The sequence below is a fragment of the Trichosurus vulpecula genome, chromosome 6 (assembly GCF_011100635.1).
Source record: "Trichosurus vulpecula isolate mTriVul1 chromosome 6, mTriVul1.pri, whole genome shotgun sequence".
NCBI classification, from domain to species: domain Eukaryota; kingdom Metazoa; phylum Chordata; class Mammalia; order Diprotodontia; family Phalangeridae; genus Trichosurus; species Trichosurus vulpecula.
Window position 1 is genome coordinate 157,675,136 of NC_050578.1, and position 24,899 is coordinate 157,700,034.

A 24,899-nucleotide genomic window follows, 5' to 3' on the forward strand; every position below is an offset into this window, starting at 1 on the left:
ACAAGCCTGGCCCATGTTCAAACTCTGTGAGACCAGAGAGGCTGCAGTAATGAAAAGACAGGCAGACAGACGGCCCACTGTCTTCCTGCACAATATTATTTTTTTTTTTGCTGTGTTTTTGAAAACCCAGCATGCTTCCTAGTTCACAGGAAACTGAGTTGTGGTGTTTTGCTCTCCCAGATGTAGTCCATTGAGGCCCCTTGTACACGGTGATCTAGGGAACAGAGGAAGGCTGCGAGCCACAAGTTAGCATGTGTGTGCCTCCCTGAGATACTGAGAAAGTGTTTCAAGTCCACTGGAGTCTGATGCTCAACCAGAGGATAGACTGTGGTTAGCCACATAAAGCTCTTGACTTCAAAAGGAAAGCCTTTAGGGTTGTACTATCAGTTGGAGGGAAGGCATACTGGCAAGAACTCACATTCTTCAAGCAGCCTCCCATTCCGTACCCAGAGGAGCAATCCTCCCCAAAACACTTGGGCCTCTGCAGCACCTTGGGCTCTTCAGCAGAAAAGTCAGATAGCAATCGAATTAATAAATCAATAGCATACCTCAGCCCCTTTTGCTACAGCTCTAATTTAATTTTGGGCTTGCATGTCTAATAAGCAGTACACTTCATGTGCGTTTCTGGAATTCGTGGTTTGGATTTTGGTCTCCTGAAAAATAATATCATTTTATATAGACTCCATGTGTTTGGACCCAGGCTTGTTTTGACTGAAAGAAATGATTTGTCAAGATGCTTTCTCTGCAGAAGTTGCCATGAGGGTGTGTTTTATCTAATGAAACAATGCAGGGCTAGTTTATCTCTTGCTAGGTTCTCTTTTTAACAAGTTTCAAAGGTGCTGTTGCATTTAGTGCATCCACATTCATGGCTATAGGGGCAGATTTTTTTAAAAGTTCAATAAGGGAACCAAGGGGTGTCTTTTGGGGTGTTTGACGTCCAGCCAATAGGTCAACGCAATTCTCTAAAATGGCAGCAACTGGGGAGAGCAGTCACCCACACAAATTCAAGGAGACACAGTGAAAGTATAATGGTAATGAATTCAAGGGAGAACGTAGTTTAAATTGAAATTGAAAATTAAACAAACTGTGGCATATGAATGTAATGGAGTATTATTGTGCAATAAGAAGTGATGAACATGAGGAAATTAGAGAAACTTGGGCAGACTTGTATGAACTGATGCAAAGTAAACCAAACTGGAATAATAATGACCGAAATAATGGAAAGGGAAATGATTGTGAAAGATATAAGTATGTTAATTAATACAACCACCAATCTTGACTGAACAATAATAATAGCAATGATAGCTAGCATTTGTGTTGTACTTTAAGGTTTGCCGAGAATTTTGCAAGTATTATCTCATGTGATCCTCACAACAACACTGGACACTGGGGGCTGTGATTACCCCCGTTTTATAAATGAGGAGACTGCAGCAGGCAGTGGTTTGTTTTGTGGCAAGTGACTTGCCCAGGGTCATAAAACTAGTAAGTGTCTGAGGCCAGATTTGAACTCCGGTCTTCTTAACTCTAGGCCCAGTGCTCTGTGCAGTATAATGCCACCTAGCAGCCTCTAAGAGATAAGAAAGAGTATAGTACAGTGTTAAAAGCAGTGACTTTTGGGATGTTGGACACAGGTTCAGATCCTACCTCAATCACTATCTGCGTGACCTTGGTCGAGTCACTTAACTTCCTAGCCCTCATCAGTAAAATGATGGGTGGGTTTGGAGCAGATGGTGTCTAAGGTCCCTTCCAGTTATGATCTTATGGCAAAACATGTCTCCCTCCTCTCAGCATGAGCTGTAGGTTTATCATCACGAATGCTCAACACATTGGTTTAGTTTAATTATCATTGTTATAAGGGAGAATGCTGGGGAAAAGTCGTTGGGAAGTCACATGTTAAGGAAAAAAGCATCAATGAAATGTTTATTTAGACAAAAAACATTTAAAGATCAATATAAAGGAGATCCACTGCTATTATTACTATTATCACCTCCCTCACAGGGTGTTTTGAAAATGAGAGTAGTTACGTAAAGCACTTTGGAAACTGCAAAGCAGTCTGGGACCATGAGGAATCACTATTGATTATCTCGACCACATTCACCCCTGCAGAATCACCTACTCTGCCCCACAGAACCATGCTGCGACCAAGCTAAATAGAGCCTGTGGTCTACAGCGAGATGATAGTATTGGAGTTTGGTAGAGAAGGAGGGTTGGTTTCCTTCGAATTTGGTTCAGGCATATTCTATGCAAATTTAACAAAGCCTCTATTTTCCAACAAGAACTAGGTAACTGGCAGATTTTTTTCCTAAAGGACAACAAAACTGCTTTAAGGGCTCTGAGAGATTAGTTAGTTTTGTTTTGTTTTTAATTTCCTTCATTTTTGAAAGATCTTCACGTAAATTGGTAGGGAAAAAACTGTCAGTTGCTTCCTGGATCACAATGGTAGATCAGTAGCCAAAGCTTTGTCCCAAAGAGAGTACTCAGCTTGGGGTTTATTGTCCTTTATGTTCAAAGGCACTATAGCTAATGTCATCATTTCCTGTTGGATGACCCATCATCGGTGAGACCCAATGTGGGGAGATGATTGAAAGACTGGTGAAATGTTGGAAAACATGGGGAGAAAACTAGGGGGACCTGACCCTTGCACATTCTAGAGAGAAACAGGTCACAGAGGGAGGGAGGCAAAAGAAGGAAACAGCAGAGGATTGTGGAGAGGAGGAGTCAGCAACAGAGATGTTCTGGTACCCCGTCGAGAGGTGAAGAAACCGGAAGCAGCAGGAACCTTGCACCTGGTAACCCCACCAGACAGAGACCAGTGTGGACATCAAAGGGGTCCCACTGGGCAGTGTGTCTACAGAGAAAGCCTCCAAACCAGCCTAAAGGCTTCAAAGGTTGGGGTCATAATGGCCAAGAGAAGCGGACTCCTCCAACCTGAAATGATGTCTTAATGTCACACACAGTAAAAGACAAGAGGGGGGCAAAACAGAACAGGAGATGCTGACTCTCTCTATTAATCCATTTCATTCACAATTGGTGGTAATGATACTTAGTATTTACGTACCTTATCTGAGCTATCTGCTTCTTGACAAACAGTCCACCATTGAACTCCTTGCTGTTTAGTTGATTATAAGGAATATATTATTATAGCAAGAGAGAAGACTCTATGGGTCAATTTGTTGTGCTTCAAAATGACCCTTGATTTGAAGAGCTATATGAGGAAATGCCTCATATCGGAAGATGAATCTTGAAAGAACCAAGAATAGCAAATGTAAACATGAAGTAATTGAACCTGTTTATTTATAGAGAAACAAGCATTCCTTCCTTTTTCTGCTCCCCCATCCCCACCCCTGTGGCGTTTTCTCTGTTATTGTGCATTTCATTTCTGCCTTTTCATCTTGAACTTTTGGATGCAGAATCTCTTATAGAAAGCATATGTTTTTGGGAACACACTGTACCGCTATGGGATCCTGAGACCGTCTATTTCTGGGCCAGCATGAATTGAAAAACATCTAATTCTTGTGAGGCAAAAGGGTGAAAGCCAGGACCCCTGCCTTTACTTCTAGGCAGAATCATGTGCAAACCACTCCTGACCAAGATTTTTTTTTTCCTAGACATCACCAAGCAAGTGGATTCCACACTCAGCCTGTACAATCTATTCCAGGGTTTCCCGCACTTCTGATGTTAAGAAATTCTTATTTTTTTTATTTGTTTCTTCCTTGACTTTCTTTTTTAAAATTAAATTCAATTAATTTTTTTGTTACATTTTAAGTTCTAAACTCTCTCCCTCTCTCCCTTGCCACCCTGCACTAGAAAAGGCCACCATTTGACACATTGTGTGTGTGTGTATGTTTGTATGTATGTGTGTGTGTAAAACCATACTATGCATACTTCTATGTATTGATTCTTTCTCTGGAAGTGGATAGCATCTTCCCTCATGGATTCTTTGTAGTTGATTTGAGCATTTTTAATACTCAGAATAACTTAGTTATTCTTTGAATGATATTGATGTTACTGTATACAGTGTTCTCTTGGTTCTGTATGTTTCACTCTTCGTTATTTCATGCAAGTCTTCTCATGTTTTTCTAAAATCAACCTGCTCATCATTTCTTACAGCACAGTGGTGTTTCCATCACAATCATGGGCCACAACTTGTTTCCCCACTCCCAAATTGGTGGATATCCCCTCAAATTCCAGTTCTTTTCCTTGGTTTTCATAGTACATTTTGTCCCACAGACCTTAAGTTTTTACACACATAACCTGAGATTTTTTTAAAGTTTTATTGATGCTTTTGGATTTTCTTCTTTTTTACATATTGCTGTCACTTTCCAATATACCCACCCTCATAAAATCTTCTCTTATGACAAAGAGAGATGGATAAATAAAGCAAACTAACCCATCCACTATGCTGGACAGCATAAAGAGTATTCTACCCTTCTCTTCTGAGAGAAGGGAAACGTTCCATCACTAGTCCTCTGGAATCAAGACTGGTCATTCATCAGAATTCTGATTCTTTTATTGTTGTTTCTTTTGCATGGTTGTGGTCACTGTGTATATGATTCTTGTAGTTCGGCTATCTTCACTCTGCATCAGTTCATCCCTTTGCTTGCTACAAGTTGCTCTGTTTTGGTCTCAACTTCATCATCATCTTCCTCATGCATGAAGAAGATAAAATCAGCACCAAGAAACTCAGGTTCATAGAGATGGCTTCAGCTTTGCTATGCACACCTCCTCAATGCCTTCAGTTGCTTCTGCCTCTTGTTGGAAGGGCTCGAGGACAGAGGGAAAAACTCCTCCCGTAGCCTTCTTCTAGAGCGGGCTCAACATGCCAGCCATCTTTTCATTTGCCACCAGCTGCTCTGCTTGGTTTCAACTCCACCATCATCTTCATCATGCCCCCTTTTTGAGCTTCCTGTTGTATATCATCTTGCCTTCCTTAGATCAAGAGCTTCTTAAGGTTCTCCCAACATGTAACATAGTGCCTAGCATGTAGTAGTAAATATTTGTCACATCATACTGTACATCTTTCACAGTTTTTCTGAATTCTCCATATTCATTGTTTATAACTCACAGTTTTTTCAGCCATTCCCCAATCAGTTGGCACCCCCACTTTGGTTCCAGTTTGTTAGTACCACAAAGATGCTATTAGGAATATTTTCCTATTTATGGGACCTCTTCCTCATTCTTCAGTAGTGGGATCACCAAGCCACTAAGTATAAATAATTTATTCATTTTTCTCACATAATTACAAGTTGTTCTCCAGAGTGGTTGGATCAGTTCACAACTCCACCAACCATGTATCCATGAGTCTGTCTTCCCACAGTCCTTCCTCTCTTTACTATTTTTGCCTTTATCATCTTTGTCAACTTGACAGTGTGCCATAAAATATCAGAGTTGTTTTAATTTGCATTTCTTTCATTATCAATGTGAAACTTTTAATGAACATTTGCTATAACTAAGGTATTGGGTAATAGGCATATGTAATAGAAGAAGGAAGGATTCGTTTTTAGATCTCCAAATAGGAGAAAGAACATAATGAGGAAAAATAGAGACAGAAAAAGTAAGAACCTTTATTTTAGCCAACTGTCCCAGACTTCTCCAGCCTTTAGGTCAATATTGTATCTCCTGTACAGAGCTGCATGCTCTGCTGCTTGGGAGGCCCTGAGCCATACATGATGAATGGGGCCATCTTGTTAGAGTCATCACTCCTGCCAAACTTAAGTTTCAGTTGGTATGGATTGATATCATTCCTCATTTTTTTCTTTTGAAATGGAGTAAAGATGGTTAGTGCCATCCTAATTGTAACTTCACACACCCCATCTGTCCTGGCTAAGACAGTCTGCCTGCTATTTATCACACACAGCTTGCTAACTCTCAGGTCAGTAACTTTGCTTAAGACATGTCCTCATTTTGCCCTATCATCCCTTTCTCTACCAAACCCTGTGAAAAAACTTCCTTCAAAATCCAGGTCACACAGAGCAAGTGGAACAGGAACAATTTACATGATGAACATAATAATGTAAAGGAGTATGATTCTGAAAGACTTCACAGCTCCAATCATTGCAGTGGCCAGCGATGACTTTGGAAGACAGATATAAGCATGCTTCCCATCTGAAAGACTTCACAGCTCCAATCATTGCAGTGGCCAGCGATGACTTTGGAAGACAGATATAAGCATGCTTCCCATCTCTAGGCAGAGAGGTGCAAGATGACGATGTATGCTTTCAGATGGACAATTTGTTGAATTGTTTTGTTTGACCATGCTTATTTGTCACAAGGGAGGACTTTTAGGATGGGAGCAGTAAGGAGGAGTTAGTGATTAGTGATAGAAATTTGAAGGAAGAAAGGAAAAAAGGAAGGAAGAAGAAAAAGAAGAAGCATCAATAAAAAAATTTTATAAATCAAAAAAAGTCTGTAAAAAGAATTTCAGAAGAGAATACAAAGGACAATATTGTTACTTCCATGTTGAATCTAATATACACATTTTGAAAAACTTTTTTAAGTATACATAAAAGTTTGCATTCTCATATAATTCTCTTGTATATTGAGATGATTAAGTTCATTTAAAAAAAAGGTCTTCCTTGTTTGCTGAGTCCTCAAGTTTACATATTTAATTTGGGTTTCTTGATATGCTACTTAGTAGAAGTTCTCATGTTTTTCCATAAGATGAGTATCTCTGAGGCAGAGACCATCACTTTTGCTCAAGCCCTCAGGAACTATTTGTTTTCAAGTAGGATCACAGCATCGTCGATTTTGAGCTGTCAGGAATCCTGCAGGGTTTCTAGTTGAACCCCCTTATTTTACAGAGAAAGATACTGAGGCCCAGAGAGATTTCACATTTTGTCCAAATGCACACAGGTTTTAAGTGGCAAAGCCAAGAATAGGTATCTGATAGTCCTATCTGATAGTCTTCTGCTAGTTATCACTATCATGTCACTTCTAAGCATTCATTTCTATACCTTAGCCCCATGTGCTTTAACCTATATTTTAATATATTCACTCCTTTAAAAAAAGTGGTGGGATGGGGATAGGGGAAAGACACCATAATGAAGTAACATTGAACAAATGGGATTTTGGTCTGTTGTTTATTTCTTACTTGCATGACCTTCATCATCACTTAAACTCCCTGAGCCTCAGTTCCCTCACGTGTAAAATGAGAAAGCTAGATGACCTCTAAGGTCGTTTCCAGGTCAAAATCTGTAATTCTATGGCAGAAAATCTAGAGACATTGTGTCCTAACACAAGCTCTGGCACTGATGTATCTGATAATTGATGAGTCATGTATTTTCACTTGGGTTTTATGTGGCTCATCTGTCGCTACGCTAACTTCCTTCATAGAATGAATTCATAGAATAAAGGTAACACATTGTCTGAATGCTGACCACATCATTGCTGTGATAACTGTGTTACAGGTGAGCCGCCCTCATCCCAGTGACCATTCGCTACTGATCCTCTTTGTGGTTGGTGGGGTGACAATCTCGGAGGCCAAAATGGTGAAAGACCTTGTTTCTTCTCTGAAGCCAGGAACACAGGTACCAGCCCCTAAATAGTCAGAAATGAACCTTTCCTCTTGCGGGATGGCGCTTTTAAGAGTCTGACCGTACCTACAAGAATGGGTCTGAGGTCTGGGGTGAGCATCAAAAGATGGTTTAGATAAAGGACTTTGGAAACTGTAAAGCACAGATAGTATTATCACCATCACCATTACCACCTTTTCCTAGAGCAGATGTCAGGTGCCACAGCTAATTTGCTGCCCTTCCAGGAGCTAAGAGCTTTACCATTACAGCACCAGAAAGGGTAGAAGCACAGTGGATGGAACACTGGGGCTGGGAGTCAGGAAGACCTGAGTTCAAATGTGCCCTTCCACTAGCTGTTTGACCCTGGGCAAACTTCACCTCTGTTTGCCTCATTGGTAAAATAGGGTTTATAGTAGCCCCTATGTCCTAGGGTTGTTGTGAGCATCAAGTGAGGTAATAATTATAAAGTACTGTGCCTGGCACGTAGTAAGCACAATATAAATGTTAGTTATTATTGTTACTGGGCAGCTAGGATGGTGGACAGAGTGCCAGGCCTGGAGTCAGAAAGACCTGTGTTTAAATCTGGCCTCAAACACTTACCAGCTGTGCGATCCTGGGTAAGTCACTTAATCCTTTTTGCCTCGGTTTCCTCATCTTTAAAATGAGCTGGAGAAGCAAATGGCAAACCATTTTTTGCCAAGAAAATCCCAAATGTGGCCCAGCAAGTCACAAAGAATCGGACATGAGCTAAATAAGCTCAGGCAATGCTGATCAGAGAATAACTGTTAATATGACCATAAGCAAAGACATTAATTTTCATATGTAAATCCCTTTACAAATCTTAAAGCACTATATAAATGCTAGTTCTTATCATTATTATTATTATTTTGGTGATGCCAAACGTTTATATCCAAAGACACTTACTGCAGTTCTGCCATTTCTGAAAACAATCTTGAACCTCTTCTTTTGAAATCACCTTCAGAGCCCCCTCACAAGCCAAACATGAAAAGGTGATGGTCACCTTTTGGTTCTTTGACCAAAAATAGTACTTCTTACCTTGATCACACCTGCCTGAATCCCAGGATTTGGCTAAGGATAACTCTGGATAGTTTCTAAAGTCAGCTCCTCCTACAGAATATCCTTCTTGGCTTCCTTCGAGGCTTAGTTCAAGCACTACCACCTACATTGATCCTACCCTGATACCCCCATTACTAAGGTTCACCCCCACCACCAAAAAATTACTTTATATTTACATTGTACACATTTTCATTTATACACCCCTGTGTGTATACTATCTTCTCTACCAACCATGGCTTTAATGTGACCTGATAAGTGGTCAGACAGCCTTTGTTGGAAGACCTCCCATGATGGGGAACTCACTACATCCCAAGGCAACCCATTCCTTTTTGGAAGCAGCTCTAACTATTAGAAACTTTTCATTTATAATAAACCAAAACTGTCGTCTGCATTCACTACAGAAAAATCTCACCTGACAAACCTTCAAATATTAGAAGACAGAGGTCCCATTGCACATCAACCTTCTTGGGGGCTCTAGTTGGAAATCTCAGAAGTCATCAGAAGTAGGTAATGCCTACTTAGCTAGGAATGCCCCCCTCACCATCTGTTAAGGGTGGGCATACAGACTCTGCTTAAGGACCCTCTATGAAAGCGAATTCGTTACCTCCTGAAATATAACCAGTTTCATTTTTTGAGAAGCTCTAATTATTTTGACGTTTTCCCTAGTTTATAGCTGAGGCCTCTTCTCAGCCTCTTCTGCCTGTTATTGTTCCTGGTTCTGACCTCTAGGGCCCAGAAGAATAACTCATATTTCTCTTCCATAGGACAGCCCTTTAAACACTAGAAAGCACCTTTCTTGTCCACCCTAAGTCAGCTTCTCCAAGCAAACTATATCGAGGTCTTTCAAGCTATCGTCACGGGTCATGAGCATTTTCCTGTGACCCTGGGCAAGTTAGTTTACCTTTCTTAGCCTGTTTCCTTCTCTGTCAAATGGAGATGATAATCCTAGCATCTACTTGCCAGGGTTGTTGGGAAGACAGAATGAGATGGCACGTATTGCACTTTGCACTATATAAATGCCAGCTATGAGCAGTATCCCCCTCTGGACAAGTGCCCTCCTAGCCATGACCTTCCCAAATGGTGGCGCACAGAACTGAGTATGATACTTAGACCGGCAGTGCTCTGACCAGAGCGGAGTACAGTGGGATGGCCACTTCCATCACCCAGGACACTGTGTGTCTGTTCACAGGACTAAGATTTAGTGGCTCGAGTTGTTGTTTGATCTTCATTCTTGAAGAGGCCCATGACATCAGGGAGGTGATGCCATGACTTGCAAGTGAATTGGATTTAAGTGAGGCAAGGCTGTGCAAGGTCACCAGCCTCACTTTCTCCTCCAGAGCCATCTAGGTCCAGTGGCCAGATATCAATCAGGATGACTGGTGATGGCCTCCTTGGCTCAGAGCAGCCATTTCCCATGCCTGGAATGTCTACCCCTGCCACTCCACCCAGTTAAATCCTAGTCATCCTTCAGGGCCTAGCTCAAGCTCTCTTTCTCTGCCCAATCTGGCCCATGAAGCTTTCTTCTTTGTCTTGACTCCAAACCCTGAGAAGTTTATAGCTGGTTTAGAGTTCCACCTACAAGTGGAAAAGTAGAAATACAGGACACATGTCCTCTCAACAACTTTCTGAAACATTTTTGTTCTTTCTTCCTCATTTGGGTGGCTAAAAGGCATCTCAGCTTCTCTCAGTTTACTAAGATCCTCCGGTTCTATCGTGTAAATAAATGAGGTGCCCCTTCCCCCCTCGCCCCCCCACCAGAACAAAAAAGCTTATATGGAGCCTCAATTCTTCCATCTCGGATCCTAGTTTCTAAATTCCAGTCTTTCTCATGTCAGTCAGTAAGCATTTATTTAATGCCTACTATATGCCCACCAATTAATAAACATTTATTAAGGTGCCTACTATGTACCACGCACTGTATTAAGCTATGGGGATACAAAAGGGCAGGAACTGTCTTTCTTTTTGTTTGTATTTTTATTCACAGCACTTAGCTCAGTGCCTGACACATAATAAGCATTTAATAACTGTTTGTTATCTAACTTCAATGTTCTCTGAGTGATTCCACAACTAGACTATAGTGCTTGCTGGCTTGTATGTCGCGTTCAGATTTCTGTCATATGTCCCACAGCGGAAGGTACATTGTAGCCACTCAGTAAATTGTTCAATTATTTATTAAATGCTTACCACGTACAAAACAGCAAGTAAAAACGATAGCTAACATGTATATAGCACTTTAAGGCAATATTACTTTGTATATCTCATCTCATTTGATCCTCATAGCCATGCTCTGAGGTAGATGCTGTCATTAATTACCTTCTCTCTCCCATTTTATGGTGTCCTGACAGACAAGCTAGTCCAGTCCCTAAATACATTAAATGCAGTCAAAAAGAATAGCAAAGCATTTGTGAGTAAGGGAAAGAGGTTTTCAAAACTACGCGTGGCACTTGGGAGCAATCTTTTTCCAAAGGTTGGACATTTGACAGCAAGGCCGGAGAATTGAAAGTGACTTTGATCTGGTTTGACCCCAGTGTTGGGCTGTCCACTGAGATGGGCTCCCAAAGGATTTAGAGCTTAAACTATAGCTTTTAATGTCACTTGTCCTTTGTGTAAAAGATGCTCCATCAAGGGGTTAAGGGGCTCCAGAAAGAGAATCCAGAAGCAGACAGTCCAAGAAAAAAACACAGAGCAGGTCATTTATTTATTTGTGAGCGCTTCATCACTGATGGACCCCTCGAAGTTTTTGATAGAGTGAGTTGGATTACCTAGGTTTCTATAAGGAAGCCAGAAGGCTGAGCCACCTGTTTAGGATTATTCACTTTTCAAAGAGCTGGCCATTCAGCTGCCCCAGCCTGGAGCTTTGCCATTGCTTAGGCCTGAGATACATTTAGTCTTCAGCTGTTTGGAGCAGAAAGGAAACCCGGCTTTGGTATCTAGTATTCTGTGCAGGCCAAATACAGAAACCACACTACGTTCAGTGGCTACTCATGTGGAAGATGGGGTGCACTCGTGCTCATCAAAATGAAAAAGGAGCATTTTCAAACCCCAAGTGACAGTCAAGGGCTGATTGAATAAAGTAGTATGTTATCTTTGTCATTCATGCAGACAGATGAAGTTTTTTTTTCTTAAGGTACATTCAAAAAGTAACTTTCATAAAAGTAAGTGAGGGGGTAATATGGGTTTTGAAATCCAGAAACCTTCAAAAGTCAAATGGACTTGACCCAGTAGACAGTGGGTTCTCTGTCATTGGTGACCCTCAAGTGGAGGCTATATGGTCTTTGAGGTGATGGAAAGGACATTTATGCTTCTGGTGAGAAATGGATTTTTGAGGTCCCTTCTGATTCTAATGTTCAATGGTTCTATGAGTTTCCTAATAACTCTTTTCACTTATTTGCCAAACATTTTAGAGCTACAATCACATTATAAAGCTTATTAGTTTTTATTCTATCTTCTTTTTCTACTCATCCATTGATGGATATGCTGAGCAGTAGCGCCCTGCCTCTCCACACCCCCACCAAAAAAAAAATGGCCAAAAGGAAAAAGGAAGAAAGAAAGTAGAGGAGTCCGAGTTAATGATGACCCCTCCCCTACTTCCCTGACTCATCTTTGAGACTTGGCTGTAGATAAGAGAACAAATCTCCCGAATCCCTCCCCTCTCCTCTCAGCTCCCTCCCCCCTTCACTGGTGTCTTCAACGTAAATCAGGCATATTTTCAGGCATCCTTTGTTCCGGAGCTTGGCTGAATGTTTCCAGCCTATAGCCTTCAGCCTCTATACTCACTCATTGCCTGGTGGATGGCTTCCCCTGCCAAGCATTCCTGGCAGAGCACACCTCAGTGAGAACAGCATGGATGGCTCCGGAAGCCCATGAATGAGAGGGAGGCCTGGTGCCCGGGAGTGCTCAGAGGAACTAGTGAGGAGGAGGCTTAACCTGAAAGAAGGGAAGGCAGCTGGAAAAGATGAAGACAAGAAGTGGGTGGGTTAATTCTTTGCATTTTTAAGAAGCAGTAATTCTTTATTTTTATAGTGTAATATTTAGTCATCAACTCCTCCTTTAAGAGATCTAGTTGCCACAGAACCTTTGTTATACTATCTACTGCATTTAGCCTGTTTCTGAACCCAGAGGTCACTGTCTCCATACTATCTCACCCCTACATCTACCTTCCCTATCCTTCCCTACCCTACTTCACCTCCTCCCTTTCCTCCCCTTCCCTTCTCCTGTCTTCCTCCTCCCTCTCCTCCTCCCCCTCCCCCTCCTCTCCTCCCCAAGGAAAAAAAATGTTCATTTTTTTGTTTCCCAAACACACAACATATGACTTGCACTTACTAGGTTCTCCTCCCTTTCCTTCCCTCTTTCCATCTTTTCCCTCCCCACCCACTCAGCACAGAGATCCACAACTTAGATCTGACTACCACCAGCCATTTTTACATCAAGTAAAGAATGGGAACCAGGAGGCCAGGGTAGAACTAATTCTAACTGTAAGGATTTGAGGATATCAGACATTAACAGAATGTGCAGGATATACAAGAGGGCCAGCTGTAATATCCTGGGGAAGGGAAGACAAACTAAGTAAACTGGAGATGGGAAGAAAGGGCCTAGGGCTACCTACAGCAGGAAAGGATCAGAGGAGCAGAGTGTACCACCACACTTAATCACCAAATCATAGATATGCACCTGGATCAGACCTCAGGGGCCATGGAGTCTAACCCTCTCATTTGGCAAAGGGAGTAACTAAGTCCCACAGAGGTTAAATAACCGTCCCAGGTCACATGAGTAGTAAACATTAGAGGTGGGATTTGAACCCAGATCCTCTGACTCCAGAGCCAAAGAGTGCTCTTTACAGCATCAATAAACATTTATTAAGCACTTACTATGTGCGAGGCACCATATTAAGTTCTCTGGATACAGAAAAAGGCAAAAGATAGCCTTTGCCCTCAAGGAGCCTTCAGCCTAGTGGGAGAGACAACAAGGCAGCAAATATCTACAAACTATATACAAGAAAAATAGGAAATAATGAGCAGAGGGAAGGCTCTAGAATTCAGAGGAGGCTGGAAAAGGCTTCCTGTAGAAGGTGCAACTTCATTTGGGACTTGAAGGAAGCCAGGGAGTCCAATAGGTGGAGATGAGGGGAAAAAAAACCATTCCAGGCACAGGGGACAGCCAGAGAAAATCAACAATCAACATTTGCTAGCGTGATAACACATAAATAAAATTGGACATGTAGGAACATCAAAGTAATTCTCCTATTACAATCTGTTCGATTATAAGCTCCTTGAGGGAAGGGATCTTAGGTTCATTTTTTTGTTTCCCCAAGCATGCAACACAGGACTCACACATAGGCGCTCAATAAATGTTTATTGATTCAGTTAATTGAGCCCTTCCAAATGATTTCCCTATCTTGGAATAATTAAAATTTTATTATTGACAACTGCTGTGTGTCTATACAGATTGAATGAAAGGCAGAAGAGATAGAAAAAAAATCTTAGTCTTGTCTTTTTCAGTGCGTTGATCTGAGCTCTTCCCCTTAACATCCAGCAGAATCTAAGTGGTGCCCTACAGGTGGTAAGTTTCAAGAAAGGATGATGACTTTACCTAATTATCTATATTTGGAGGAGTCTGGCAGCTAGAATCATTAACAGCTTTTTCTGATCAGATCGGATCCCATATTATTCCCTAAAGGCCGAGGTTCTAACTTCCTTTTGAGATCAACAATAAGGGATTAAGACTAGAAGAGAAATTGACAAGGTCGATTTCCAGGTCCTGCTTGTGCTCCTGGATAAATCCGAGAGGTGGACCAGAAGGGAACAGCCCATTCAGAAGCAGGGGACCAGCTTGAAACTGGTCACATTGCTCCAAAACTTGGTAACCCAAGAAGGTCTTTTCATTTCTTCAAGCACTTTGCATAGTAAGAGAAACGTAGGGTTTAGAACTAGAAGGGAATTTTGAAATAACATGGCCCAGCCTCCTCCTTTTACAGGAAGGAAGGGAGAGAGAAAAGGAAAGAGGGAGGGAGGAAGGGAGAGAGACAGAGACAGAGAGACAGAGACAGAGAGTGAGAGTGAGGAAGGGCACACAGATGCATACTTTTACCCTGAAAGATTTCAAAAGAGAAGTAGGGAAAAAAGCCTTAGTGCCCCGCCTTTCACAGTTTCTCAATGGTAAGAAATTCGAGTGGCCAAGAATGAGGAGCTCAGCTAACTGAGCATCCCCAGTGTTTCTTGCTCTATAGCAGACATAGAAACGGAAAGTCTCTGGCACCTGCAAATTAAAAGAGAAGTCTTGGAGAAGCGGAAAACAAAGAGAATAATCGCTGTCAGTGGGCTGAGCTGTTTGTGTGGGAGGACAGTGGGGATGTGAGCACAAAAGCGTTCTCTAGATAGTTGTCTTTGTCTTTTTCTTTAACTCCCAGCTCCTGGGAGCTAGGGAGCTCCTGAAAAAGAGAGCAGCCCAGAAGTCCACAGAGCCGTTTGGGCCTCACACAGCCCCGTGGCCATCTTGCTACCATTAACATTTCTCAGCCTCTCCACCCTCCAGGAAATGTTTTTGCCTGCTGATCCCACTTTGGCACTGGACACCTATCCCCCATGTATGAGCAGCATCATAAAATTCTCCAGGATGTAGTTGTCTGCAATCACCCAGGCTTGTTGACATGCAAATTATAGTTGCCCTGAGGCTGCAGTGTAACTCATGATCTTTGTCAGAAATTGTTGGCTTTGTCTCAAATACACTTATTTCTGTGTTTAAGAGTGTAATCCACTTGAGTCAAATGAAGTGCCCCTTTTTTCACTTGGTCTTCTCTTTCTAGTCCTCTAGTCAGATGGAATGATCTGATCAATAGATTGATCCCCTAGTGCAAGGGTAGGGAACCTCCAGTGGCTGAGGTTCCCCACTCCTGACCTAGCACTTTGCCTTGCTTATAGTGGCTATTCCATAAATGTTAATGAATGAATGAATAAACAGAAAAAGGAAAGCTGAGTAGATAATACTTCTCCCAACAAAAAAAGAAATCTTCATTGGCCTCTTAAGGTTCCTTCCAGCTCTAAATCTATGATCCTATGACCCACCTAAATATAACCTTGACTCCAGTCACTAGGAAAAGCGACAAATCTCAAGGCAGTTGGATGCCAGCCAGCCCCTTGTCAGTGGCTCCTAAGCCTTTGAGGGTCCATGGATTTGGAGGGGGGGGGGGGCGGGGCCATGAACTTGGATGGGGGGAAATATATTTTTATCTTCACTAACCTCTAGCTGAAATTTAGCATTTCCTTCCATTATGAATTTAAAAGAAAACAGAAAAATATCATTCTGAGAAAAGGGCTCCTGTAGACTTTACCAGACTGCTCAAGTGGTTCATGATGCAAAAAAAGATTAAGAACCTCAGGATCAAGCAATATTATTATATTACTCTGGGTTGAACCCTGGCTCAGATTTTGGATCTGCACTTACATATTCAAAAAACATTTATGAATGCTTCCTATGTGTATGACACTGTGCTAGGTATTAAAGGAACTACCCCCCAAAATAAATAAGTTAATAACCTGTTTCTCTAGTGCTCTTCTCATAATATCCGTATGAGGTACGTCATGTAATTACTATTATCCCAAGTTTACAGAGGAAGAAACTGAGGCTTTGCACATGGCAAGTAAATGGCAAAGCTGGAATCCAAACCCAGATCATCTGAGACCATATCACTGTTCTTTTCTACTATACTATGCTACCTCCTTCATGGGAGGTCTTTAGCCATGGGTACTATCAGTGACCTGGGCTCCCACTAATCAGAACCTTTAAGGCAAAGATTATAGAGAACAAAAAGGGAAGGAAAAAGAAAAGAAGAGAAAGCATTATCTGTATCAGTCAACATCAGATTTCCACCAACCGTTTCCTTGGGTACAACTCAAGGACACCAGGCCATCGGTTTCCTTCCCAGAGGTCCTTTGGGTGTGACGAGACAAATCAAGGCAGGCCCATTTAGAGAAAAGAACCAGGGAGAGAGAGTTCAAAGACCTGAGTGTGAGTCATCATTTTGCCTCTTCTGTTTTCCTTATCTAGAAAATGAAGAGGTTAGATTAGATGAGGAGGAGAGGGTTGCTCCTCTGATTACCATGCTCCTGCCTTAGGGCCCTTAAGTTAGAAAAGGGAGAATTCTCTGCCCCACAGGGGAGAGACTCAGACCAAGCTTAACTTGCAAGGCCTAGAGCCTTTTTCATTTATCTGGTTCTGTGTGGACCAGAAGGTCTCAGTCCATGGAGAAGCTTCAAGAGACAGAAATGCTCAAATCCAGTCATCTTTCTTCTGCTCCCAAATAACAACGTGCTCATGAAGTTTCAATTGCACGTTCAGTCAATTTCCCCCCTCCCTTCCCAATGAGGGCCAACATTCTCAAAGCCTAAAGCTGATATTCTTTGATTATTTGGAAGAACTTGGCTGTCTGTTCATGTATACTGTACACATTTTCTATCAACTGTGGACAAAAATACAGCGTGCAGACCGGTGGGAGTGGATTTTTTTGCTCATTGAAAATATGTTGACTCCCATCTAGCCTTTCCTTTCTCCTTCCCTCGCCACACACCACCTCCTCCAAAGCTACCAGTATGGCTGAAGCTTCCACCAACTTGTCATAGGCAGTATATTGTAATGAAGTGGTATCCAACTTAGAGAGGAGGACCCCTAAACCTTGGGCTCCATATTGACTTAGAAAACCTCATATTAACATAATCTGTATTCTATTGTAGTTTTATTTATTTTGCTAAATATTTCCCAATTATATTCTAATCTCATTCAGGTGCACTGGGAATATGGCAGTCAACTCTATGCTAATAGAAATGATCCTGGTCTAAGAGCCTTGGTTCTAGTCCTAGCTCTGACACAAATTAGCTGAATGACTGAGGACAAGTTATCTGACTTCCCTAGGTCTCAATTTTCTCATCTGTAAAATTGGGGGGAGGGGATGGAATGATGAATCCATCATTTTGTGATGGATTGTGCTAATGTGCTAACACTTGTGCTAATATTTTGTGATTCTGTGACTTTGCCTTTACATCTGGCCTACCTGTAATCATAGAGAGACTAACTCCAATTCCTTTGGGACCAAGGTGGCTAAGAAGTCTGTCAGTAGAAGATACCATGGCCAGGCACCTGGGGTTACAGTAGGGTCACATTGGTGGCACAGGAGAGGGAGTGCCAGGTGCGGAGTCTGGAATATTCATCTTCCTGATTCCAATCTGGCCTCAGATACTTATTTACTAGATGTGTGACTCTGGGCAAGTCCTTCACTCTGTTTGCCTCAGTTTCTTCATCTGTAAAATGAGCTGGAAAAGGAAATGGCAAACCACTCCAGTATCTCTGCCAAGAAAACCCCAAATGGGGTCATGAAGAGTCAGACATGACTGAAAATGACTGAACAACAAATTTGATTTCTGAGACCACAGCAAACTAAAAGAAAGGCCATATATCCAGAAAGTAAGGACCAGATTATTTTGTTAATGGAGAGAGTTGCACAGAGTTCTTAGAATTAATGTTATGTTCTAGATTTTAAACTCTGGAGGCTAGAAACAGTCTGGAATTTGATATCGTTACAGAACCTCCTACAGTGCCACAAGCTCAGCAGGCCCTGTCGATAGTGAGATTATGTAAACTGTAAGTTGAGAAGTGATGTGCTTGAGCTGGGACTTTATTCCTTTCAGGAAAAAATGTCCTTAGAAGGACTTGTCATCCCTTTTTGGTATCTGTTTTTTTTTTCTTTCTGCCTCAAAGATAGCAAGGATGACACCATATTGATTTTAAAAAGATATTTTCCCTTTCAAAAGGAAGTAAACCGAGTGTTGTAGAGACCATCCCTTCCTCCAGAATCTATCTTACATAAAACCCAAGTGTGGCTTAGATAATCAATGTTATTTTTCACAATATTCCTACATATATTTTTACTTTGAAAGAGTTCTCTTTTTTTTAAGGGCAGGGCCTATATTTAAACCAGAATGAGTAGATGTTGCCAATTATCCTTTGGCTTCCACTTCCATAGCTGGGTACTCTTTCCTCTCTCAGCTGTCAACCTGCTAAATCTGGTCACAGATGCGGGAAGTCTCCCACTTCCTTTTTCTTATTGTTTTGTAAAGTTTTATTGGCATTTTCTGTTTTCCATCATAACTCCTAATTAATAATAATAATGAAGTAATAAAATAGATAGCATTTATATAATGCTCTAAGGTTTGCAAAGCACTTTATAAATTTCTCATCTGATACTCCCGGCAATAAGAGGTAGGTGCTATTATGTCCATTTTACAGATGAGGGAACTAAGGCAGGCAGGAGTTAAGCGACTTGTCCAATGTCGGTTGTTGTTCATCCTTTGAAGAGGACTGACTCTATTCGGGATGATGTCTTGACTCACAACTAGCAGGTATCTGCATCTAGATTTAAATGTAGAACGTCCTGATTCAAGTCCCATGCTCTATCCCCTGTGCCACTAAACTGTGGAAAGCCTCAATGTCACATGATAATAACTGAAATTTATGTAGTACTTTTGTTGCTTAGTTGTTTCAGTTGTGTCTGATTCTTTGTGACCCCATTTGGGCTTCTCTTGGCAAAGATACTAGAGTGATTTGCCATTTCCTTCTCCAGCTCATTTGACAGATGAGGAAACTGAGGCAGACAGGGTTAAGTGACTTGGCCAAGGTCACACAGCTAGTAAGTGTTTGAGGCTGGTTTTGAACTCAAGAAGATGAGTCTTCTGACTCCAGGCACCATATTCTATCCACTGTGCCATAAACATTTAAAAATCACATTTCATCATTTTATCAGTTACAACACTTTGAGGGAGATAATGCTGGCATTATAATCCCCACTTTATAGATGAAGAAACTGAGGCTGACAGGTTTAGGGACCACCTAAACTGTGATCTCATAGCTAGTAAGTGCCAGTGGAAGGATATGAATCCAAGTCTTTCTGTACCACAGTACCAAGTACCACACACTATCCAGCATGCCATACTGCTTCTCCTTTAATTCCCTCCAGGACGTGTAGCCCTTTGCATCACTTCATCCTGGCTACCCTCGGACCATAGATTTCGAGCTGGAAGGTGCCTTAGAAACCAATTAGTCCAACTCCCTCACTTTACACAAAAGGAAGACAAGGGACTGGCCCAATGCTGCAAATCTAGGATTTGGATCCATGGCCTCCAGCTCCAAATGCAGCACTTTCCAGTTTACCACACTTCATCCTTCCCAGGGCAGAAATGCCCAAAGGTCACCACTGAGCCAGTGCTACTTGGCTCTGGAAGGCCCCACATGCCTTCTAGGCTGGTTACAGGAAGTGAACTGCTCCAGGGATAGAGGCCCAAATCAGAGGAAGGTGTGTGTTGAGGGTTGGAAGGGCCAGAGCATCACTCCACCCTCACTAGGCTCCATACTGACAAGCTATCAGGACCCCAGGCTTGGGGGTATGCCTGAATGCCAAGAATATGTTTAAAAAGTATCCATGAGACTGTGCAAAAGGGAGCAGCCTATTCATCTCTGAAGGCATTCCATGCTTCTATTCCTTTGAGGAGCCAGGGGGTAATATAAGGAGGAGGCAGAGATTCTAACTGAAAGCAGAAACAAATGCAAAACCACTTGATGACCAAATTCTCAGCAGCAGAGTTGCTATCAAGAGCAGTGGAGACCAGAACCCAGCAGAGTGTCCAAGTACTGACCTAAAGTGGGTAGACACGGAGCAGAGATTCTGACATGGGGCACGGTCGCCATCTAAGCTGCAAACCTCAGAAAATCTTAAATTGGATTGCATTCCATTCTTAAAACTTGGAAATGGGGTCTGTCTCCCCCACAACTCCAGTCTTAAAAAAAAAAATCCATGCCCTTTTCATTTCTTTCATCATGGGTAAGTCAAGGTTTGATTTTCCCCCCTAATGGTCTATGGTGTTTCCCCCCTCTCCTGTTCTTAGGTAATTGTTCTGTCCACGCGACTCCTGAAACCACTTAACATTCCGGAGCTGTTATTTGCAACAGATCGACTTCATCCAGACATTGGCATCTGAGCCAGATACATCTGCAAAAAAGATAAGACTTAGCCAGGCTGGAAATACCTGTACTATTGTCTGTCACCAGTTGAGATGTGCCTCCCAAACTGAGCGGCCCTGTTACTAATTGGAGGTATAATTGAATTCTGCCTGAAGGACCCTGATAACTGGGGGGGAAATGTACTTTGCTTGGATTGTACTAGTTAAAAAAAGACCCTTTTTCTGTTTCTAAAGGTGTCAAACTGTCATTCATTCAGCTCCCACCTCATTAGTGATATTTCCCAGTTGTACTTAACCCTCTACTTTGCTATCTAGTGATTAGACTTGCCAGCTCGTTAATCCCAAAGAAATACTTGTTGGCAAACCTATTAGATACATTACAATTTTTCTTATTTGCAGCTAGTCTATACCCCCAGTTGGAAAGCTGGCCAATACATGCTTCAGAGTAAAGGAGAAAGGCAGGTTTTTCTTTGAGATTGTGAGATATCTGTGACAAACAGTACCACTGCAAATAGAGATTGGGGGCCCTTTAAGTCTGAAACTCTGGGGGAGGAGGGTAGGGATATTGGGGGTTAGCAAGCACAGTAATTGTGGTCCAGCAAGAGGAGTACTATGCAAACTAGCTTGTCTTCCTAAGTTCTCTAGGCTCATACTGAAGGAGCAGAACAGCCATTCCACACTGGGATGGCAATTCAGAATGATAGAGTCTGGGCTACAGATTGGCATCCCACTTCCTCTATTTAAGCTCTTCTCCCAGCTCAAGGGAAAGGCTGAGTCAGAAAATAATTGTTCCCAACAGGCATATGCTATAGCCCCCTTTGAAGTTTCTGTCTAATTCTAATGTGCATTGAAATGTAAAGCTTCAGTTTCTGAAAATCTAACTTTTTCTTTACTCAGAAGCTAAGAACCTAAACCCGATGAAGGAGGGGTAATGTTAAGAGCTCTGAAAAACCAAATGGGCTCTCTGGGACCAGACATGATAGTAGGTGGGGAAAACGCCATCTGATTTGATTCCACAATTGATGGGAAACCTCTGTTAGCCACAGAAGATGTTTGCACTGGTTGATAAAGCTGGAAACAATACCTCTTGTGAATTGATGTACAGGTTGTAGCAATAAAATGAAACCAAACCAACTCCCAAGCCTGGCTGCAGCTTTAATTGGCTCCATATCTTCATTGTAGGGAAAACCCTGGCACCTGGGGAAGTCACAGGACAAGCAAGTAAAGCCGGGCTTTTCCCTGCCAATTGCTTTCTTGTCGGTTCCAAAGCAAGTGGTTAGCTTGTGTTTGGGAATCCTCCAAGGGCGTATGCCAGCACTGCTTGGTGGGGAAGTCGAGGCTGGACAAGGAGCCCTCCAGCACAGATAGGGGCCTTCTTATTCCCTATTGGTGCTTTCCAGTTCTGGGCTTGAGTTTGTATTCCTATCTACAGAATGTCACCTCCTTGAAGGCAGGAACCTTTGGGTTTTTCCTTTGTAGCTCCACCATTTTTTCAATTCAAATTACTTCAACCAGCATTTATTAAGGAAACAACCAAGCATTTATTAAGTACCTACTATGTGCCAGGCACTGTGCTGAGTACTTTACAACTATTATCTCATTTGATCCTTACAACCCTGGGAGCTAGGTGCTATTTTTTTTTTTGGAAGGGCAATTGGGGTTAAGTGACTCACCCAAGGTCACATAGTAAGTGAGTCAAGTGTCTGAGGCCGGATTTGAACTCAGGTCCTCCTGACTCCAGGGCCAGTGCTCTACTCACTGTACCACCTAGCTGCCCCAATAGGTGCTATTATTATCCACATTTTACAGTTGAAGAAACTGAGGCAAAGGTTAAGTGACTTTCCCAGGACCACAAAAATAGTAAAAGTCTGAGGATAGATTTAAAATCAGGTCTTACTGACTCTAGGCCCAACCCTTTTTCCACTTTGCCACCTAGCTTCCCCTGGAAGATTTAAGTACCTCCTAAGTCCTAAACCTTGGGCCAAAGACATAAGAAATGCAGCTGCTGCCCTCAAGGAGCTTACACTCTGTTGGGGAAATACCACATTGAAATAGATAAATATATCATTATTTGAGGAGGAAAGAAGAACTAAGATCTTGTGGGAGGGACCTAGAAAGGCTTTCTCCTGCAGATGTTGATGCTTGAGGGAAGCCACAGGTGTTCACGTGCATAGCAGTCTTTTGAAAATGAGTGTACAATGGAATTGAATTAAAGGAAGAAAGACAGGATCAGGTGGGTGCAGATTAGGGTCATTCCCATCCCCCTGGTTTGGGCCCTGAGCACCTAACACCTGGTCTGTTGCACTAGCCAGCTGCTTGGTGTGCCAGCCCGAAGTCTTTGACTCCAGTTCATCTCCACATCTCAGGTCTAACCACGTCACCCTGGCTTCCTATCACCTCCCAGATTAAATATAAATTCATCTGTTTAGCTTTTAAAACCCTCCATAACATATCCCCCTCCTACCTTTCCAGTCTTCTTAGACCTTCCACATACTTTATGGGCCAATGACACTGGATCCCTTGCTGTTCTTCACTTAAGACATTCCCATCTCAGGACTTGGAGCCTTTTCACTGGCTGTCCCCCATGGCTAGATTTCTCTCCCTCCTCATCTCTACTTCCTGGCTTCCCTGGCTCTCCTGCAACACCCAAGGAAAATCCCACGTTCCACAAGAAGGCTTTCATAATCTCCCCTAATGCTAATTCCCTCCCTCTGCTAGTTATTTCCAATTTGTCCTGGATATATCTTGTTTGTCCATAGTGGTTTTCAGGTAGGCTCCTCCATTTAGATTATAAGCTCCTTGAGGGCAGAGGCTGTGTTTGTGCCTTTTTATGCTTACCATAGTGCCTAGTGCATAGTAGGGGCTTAATAAATGCTTGTTGAATTGACTTGAAGAAGACTACAGTAGCCCAGTGGCCACTTTGTGCATGTATAGATATGTGCATACGCATATATTTGTGTGTACATATACACACACATGTAGGAGATACAGATAGATAGATAGAAATATAGTGTATATAATTCAAGAGAAGATAATCTTTCTGGAGAAAAGGCCAGTAACATTGCCACATTTTTCAATTGCTGATGTTTCTCAAGACCCTGCTTAGTTAGCATTAGATGAGTTTCTTTTCAAAAGTTAACAGAAAAACGTTCAAGATTCTCTATGAAAGAAGTGATTCTGCCTCTCTCCCCCACATTTCCCCTCCCAGCTCCCTCATGTAATATTAAATATTGGAGTTATCTGTGCTGTTTTCTTCCCCTCTTATTAGACATTAGGCTTCATGAGGTCAGGGACCACACTTTCCATCTTCTCCTTCACCTCTGAGGAAGAACAAGACTAAATGTCAATAAAAACAACAGGGGGGAAGGGGAATAGGTAATAAAATGGAGATCTATCTAAAGATGAGGTAGCATACAAAATGGGGCAGAGTTTCTTTTTCTCATTTTATCATTGAGGAGTCATGTGATGGTGGACAAGTCACTCTCTTCCCTAGGCCTTGTTTATTTGTATATGCACTTGAAGTGATAACTGGCACGTGGTTCATGGAGATAGGGAAGGGCTCAGGGATAAAAACAGCTGCCATCTATGATGGAGGGGAGTAAAGAAGGAGGAGGAAACTACTACAAGATATAATGGAGAGAGGAAAAGATGAAAGGGGGCACTGGAGGCTGGGCTGGAATCTCCACAAGGAGAGTAAGAAGAGGGAAAAGGAAAAACAATAACTGGTATTGTTGAGTACAGCAGTTTTCAAAGGGTGGTCCAGAGACCCCCGAGGGGCTCCCAAGACTCCCAAGAGGGTCTATGAGTCAAAACTTCATAAAAATATTAAGATGTTTTTGTTTCTAATATGGTGAATATCAAGATATAATTTACATTAAGAAAAACTCTTTGGAAAGTCCTCAATAATTTTTAAGAAAATAAAGGGGTCCTGAAACCAAAAGGTTTGAGAACCCCAAGTGGAGTAGTACAATGTCATACATACTGTGAAGACATACATCTACCTAGCACTTACTGGGTATGAGGCACTAAGAATACAAAGATGTGGGGGCGGAGCCAAGATGGTGGCGAGAAAGCAGGGACTTGCGTGAGCTCGCACCCAGGTCCCTCCAAACACCTATAAAAAATGGCTCTAAACAAGTTCTAGAACTGCAGAACCCACGGAATAGCAGAGGGAAGCAGGGCTCCAGCCCAGGACAGCCTGGATGGTCGCTGGGTAAGGTCTATCACACCTGGCTGGGGAGCGGAGCAGAGCAGAGCCACACGGACCAACCAGACCAGGAGCTGGGTGGAACAGGCCCTAGTGCCCTGA

At 42.2% G+C, this 24,899-nt stretch overlaps 1 protein-coding gene across 3 annotated transcripts in view; it reads left to right on the plus strand.

The window, feature by feature from the left end:
• The window catches only part of SCFD2 (sec1 family domain containing 2), a 434,090-nt gene extending 412,366 nt beyond the window's left edge, over positions 1-21,724 (plus strand). For 2 of the 3 annotated variants that reach the window (XM_036765462.1, XM_036765461.1), the window contains 2 exons: positions 7,407-7,526; positions 20,516-21,724. In XM_036765462.1, the coding sequence (XP_036621357.1) occupies positions 7,407-7,526; positions 20,516-20,608 (213 nt within the window). In that variant the 3' untranslated portion in view covers positions 20,609-21,724. Of the gene's footprint in view, positions 1-7,406; positions 7,527-14,086; positions 14,149-20,515 lie in introns of those variants that run through there. The other variant, XM_036765463.1, reaches the window with a different exon arrangement.
• Positions 21,725-24,899: the final 3,175 nt, after the last annotated feature.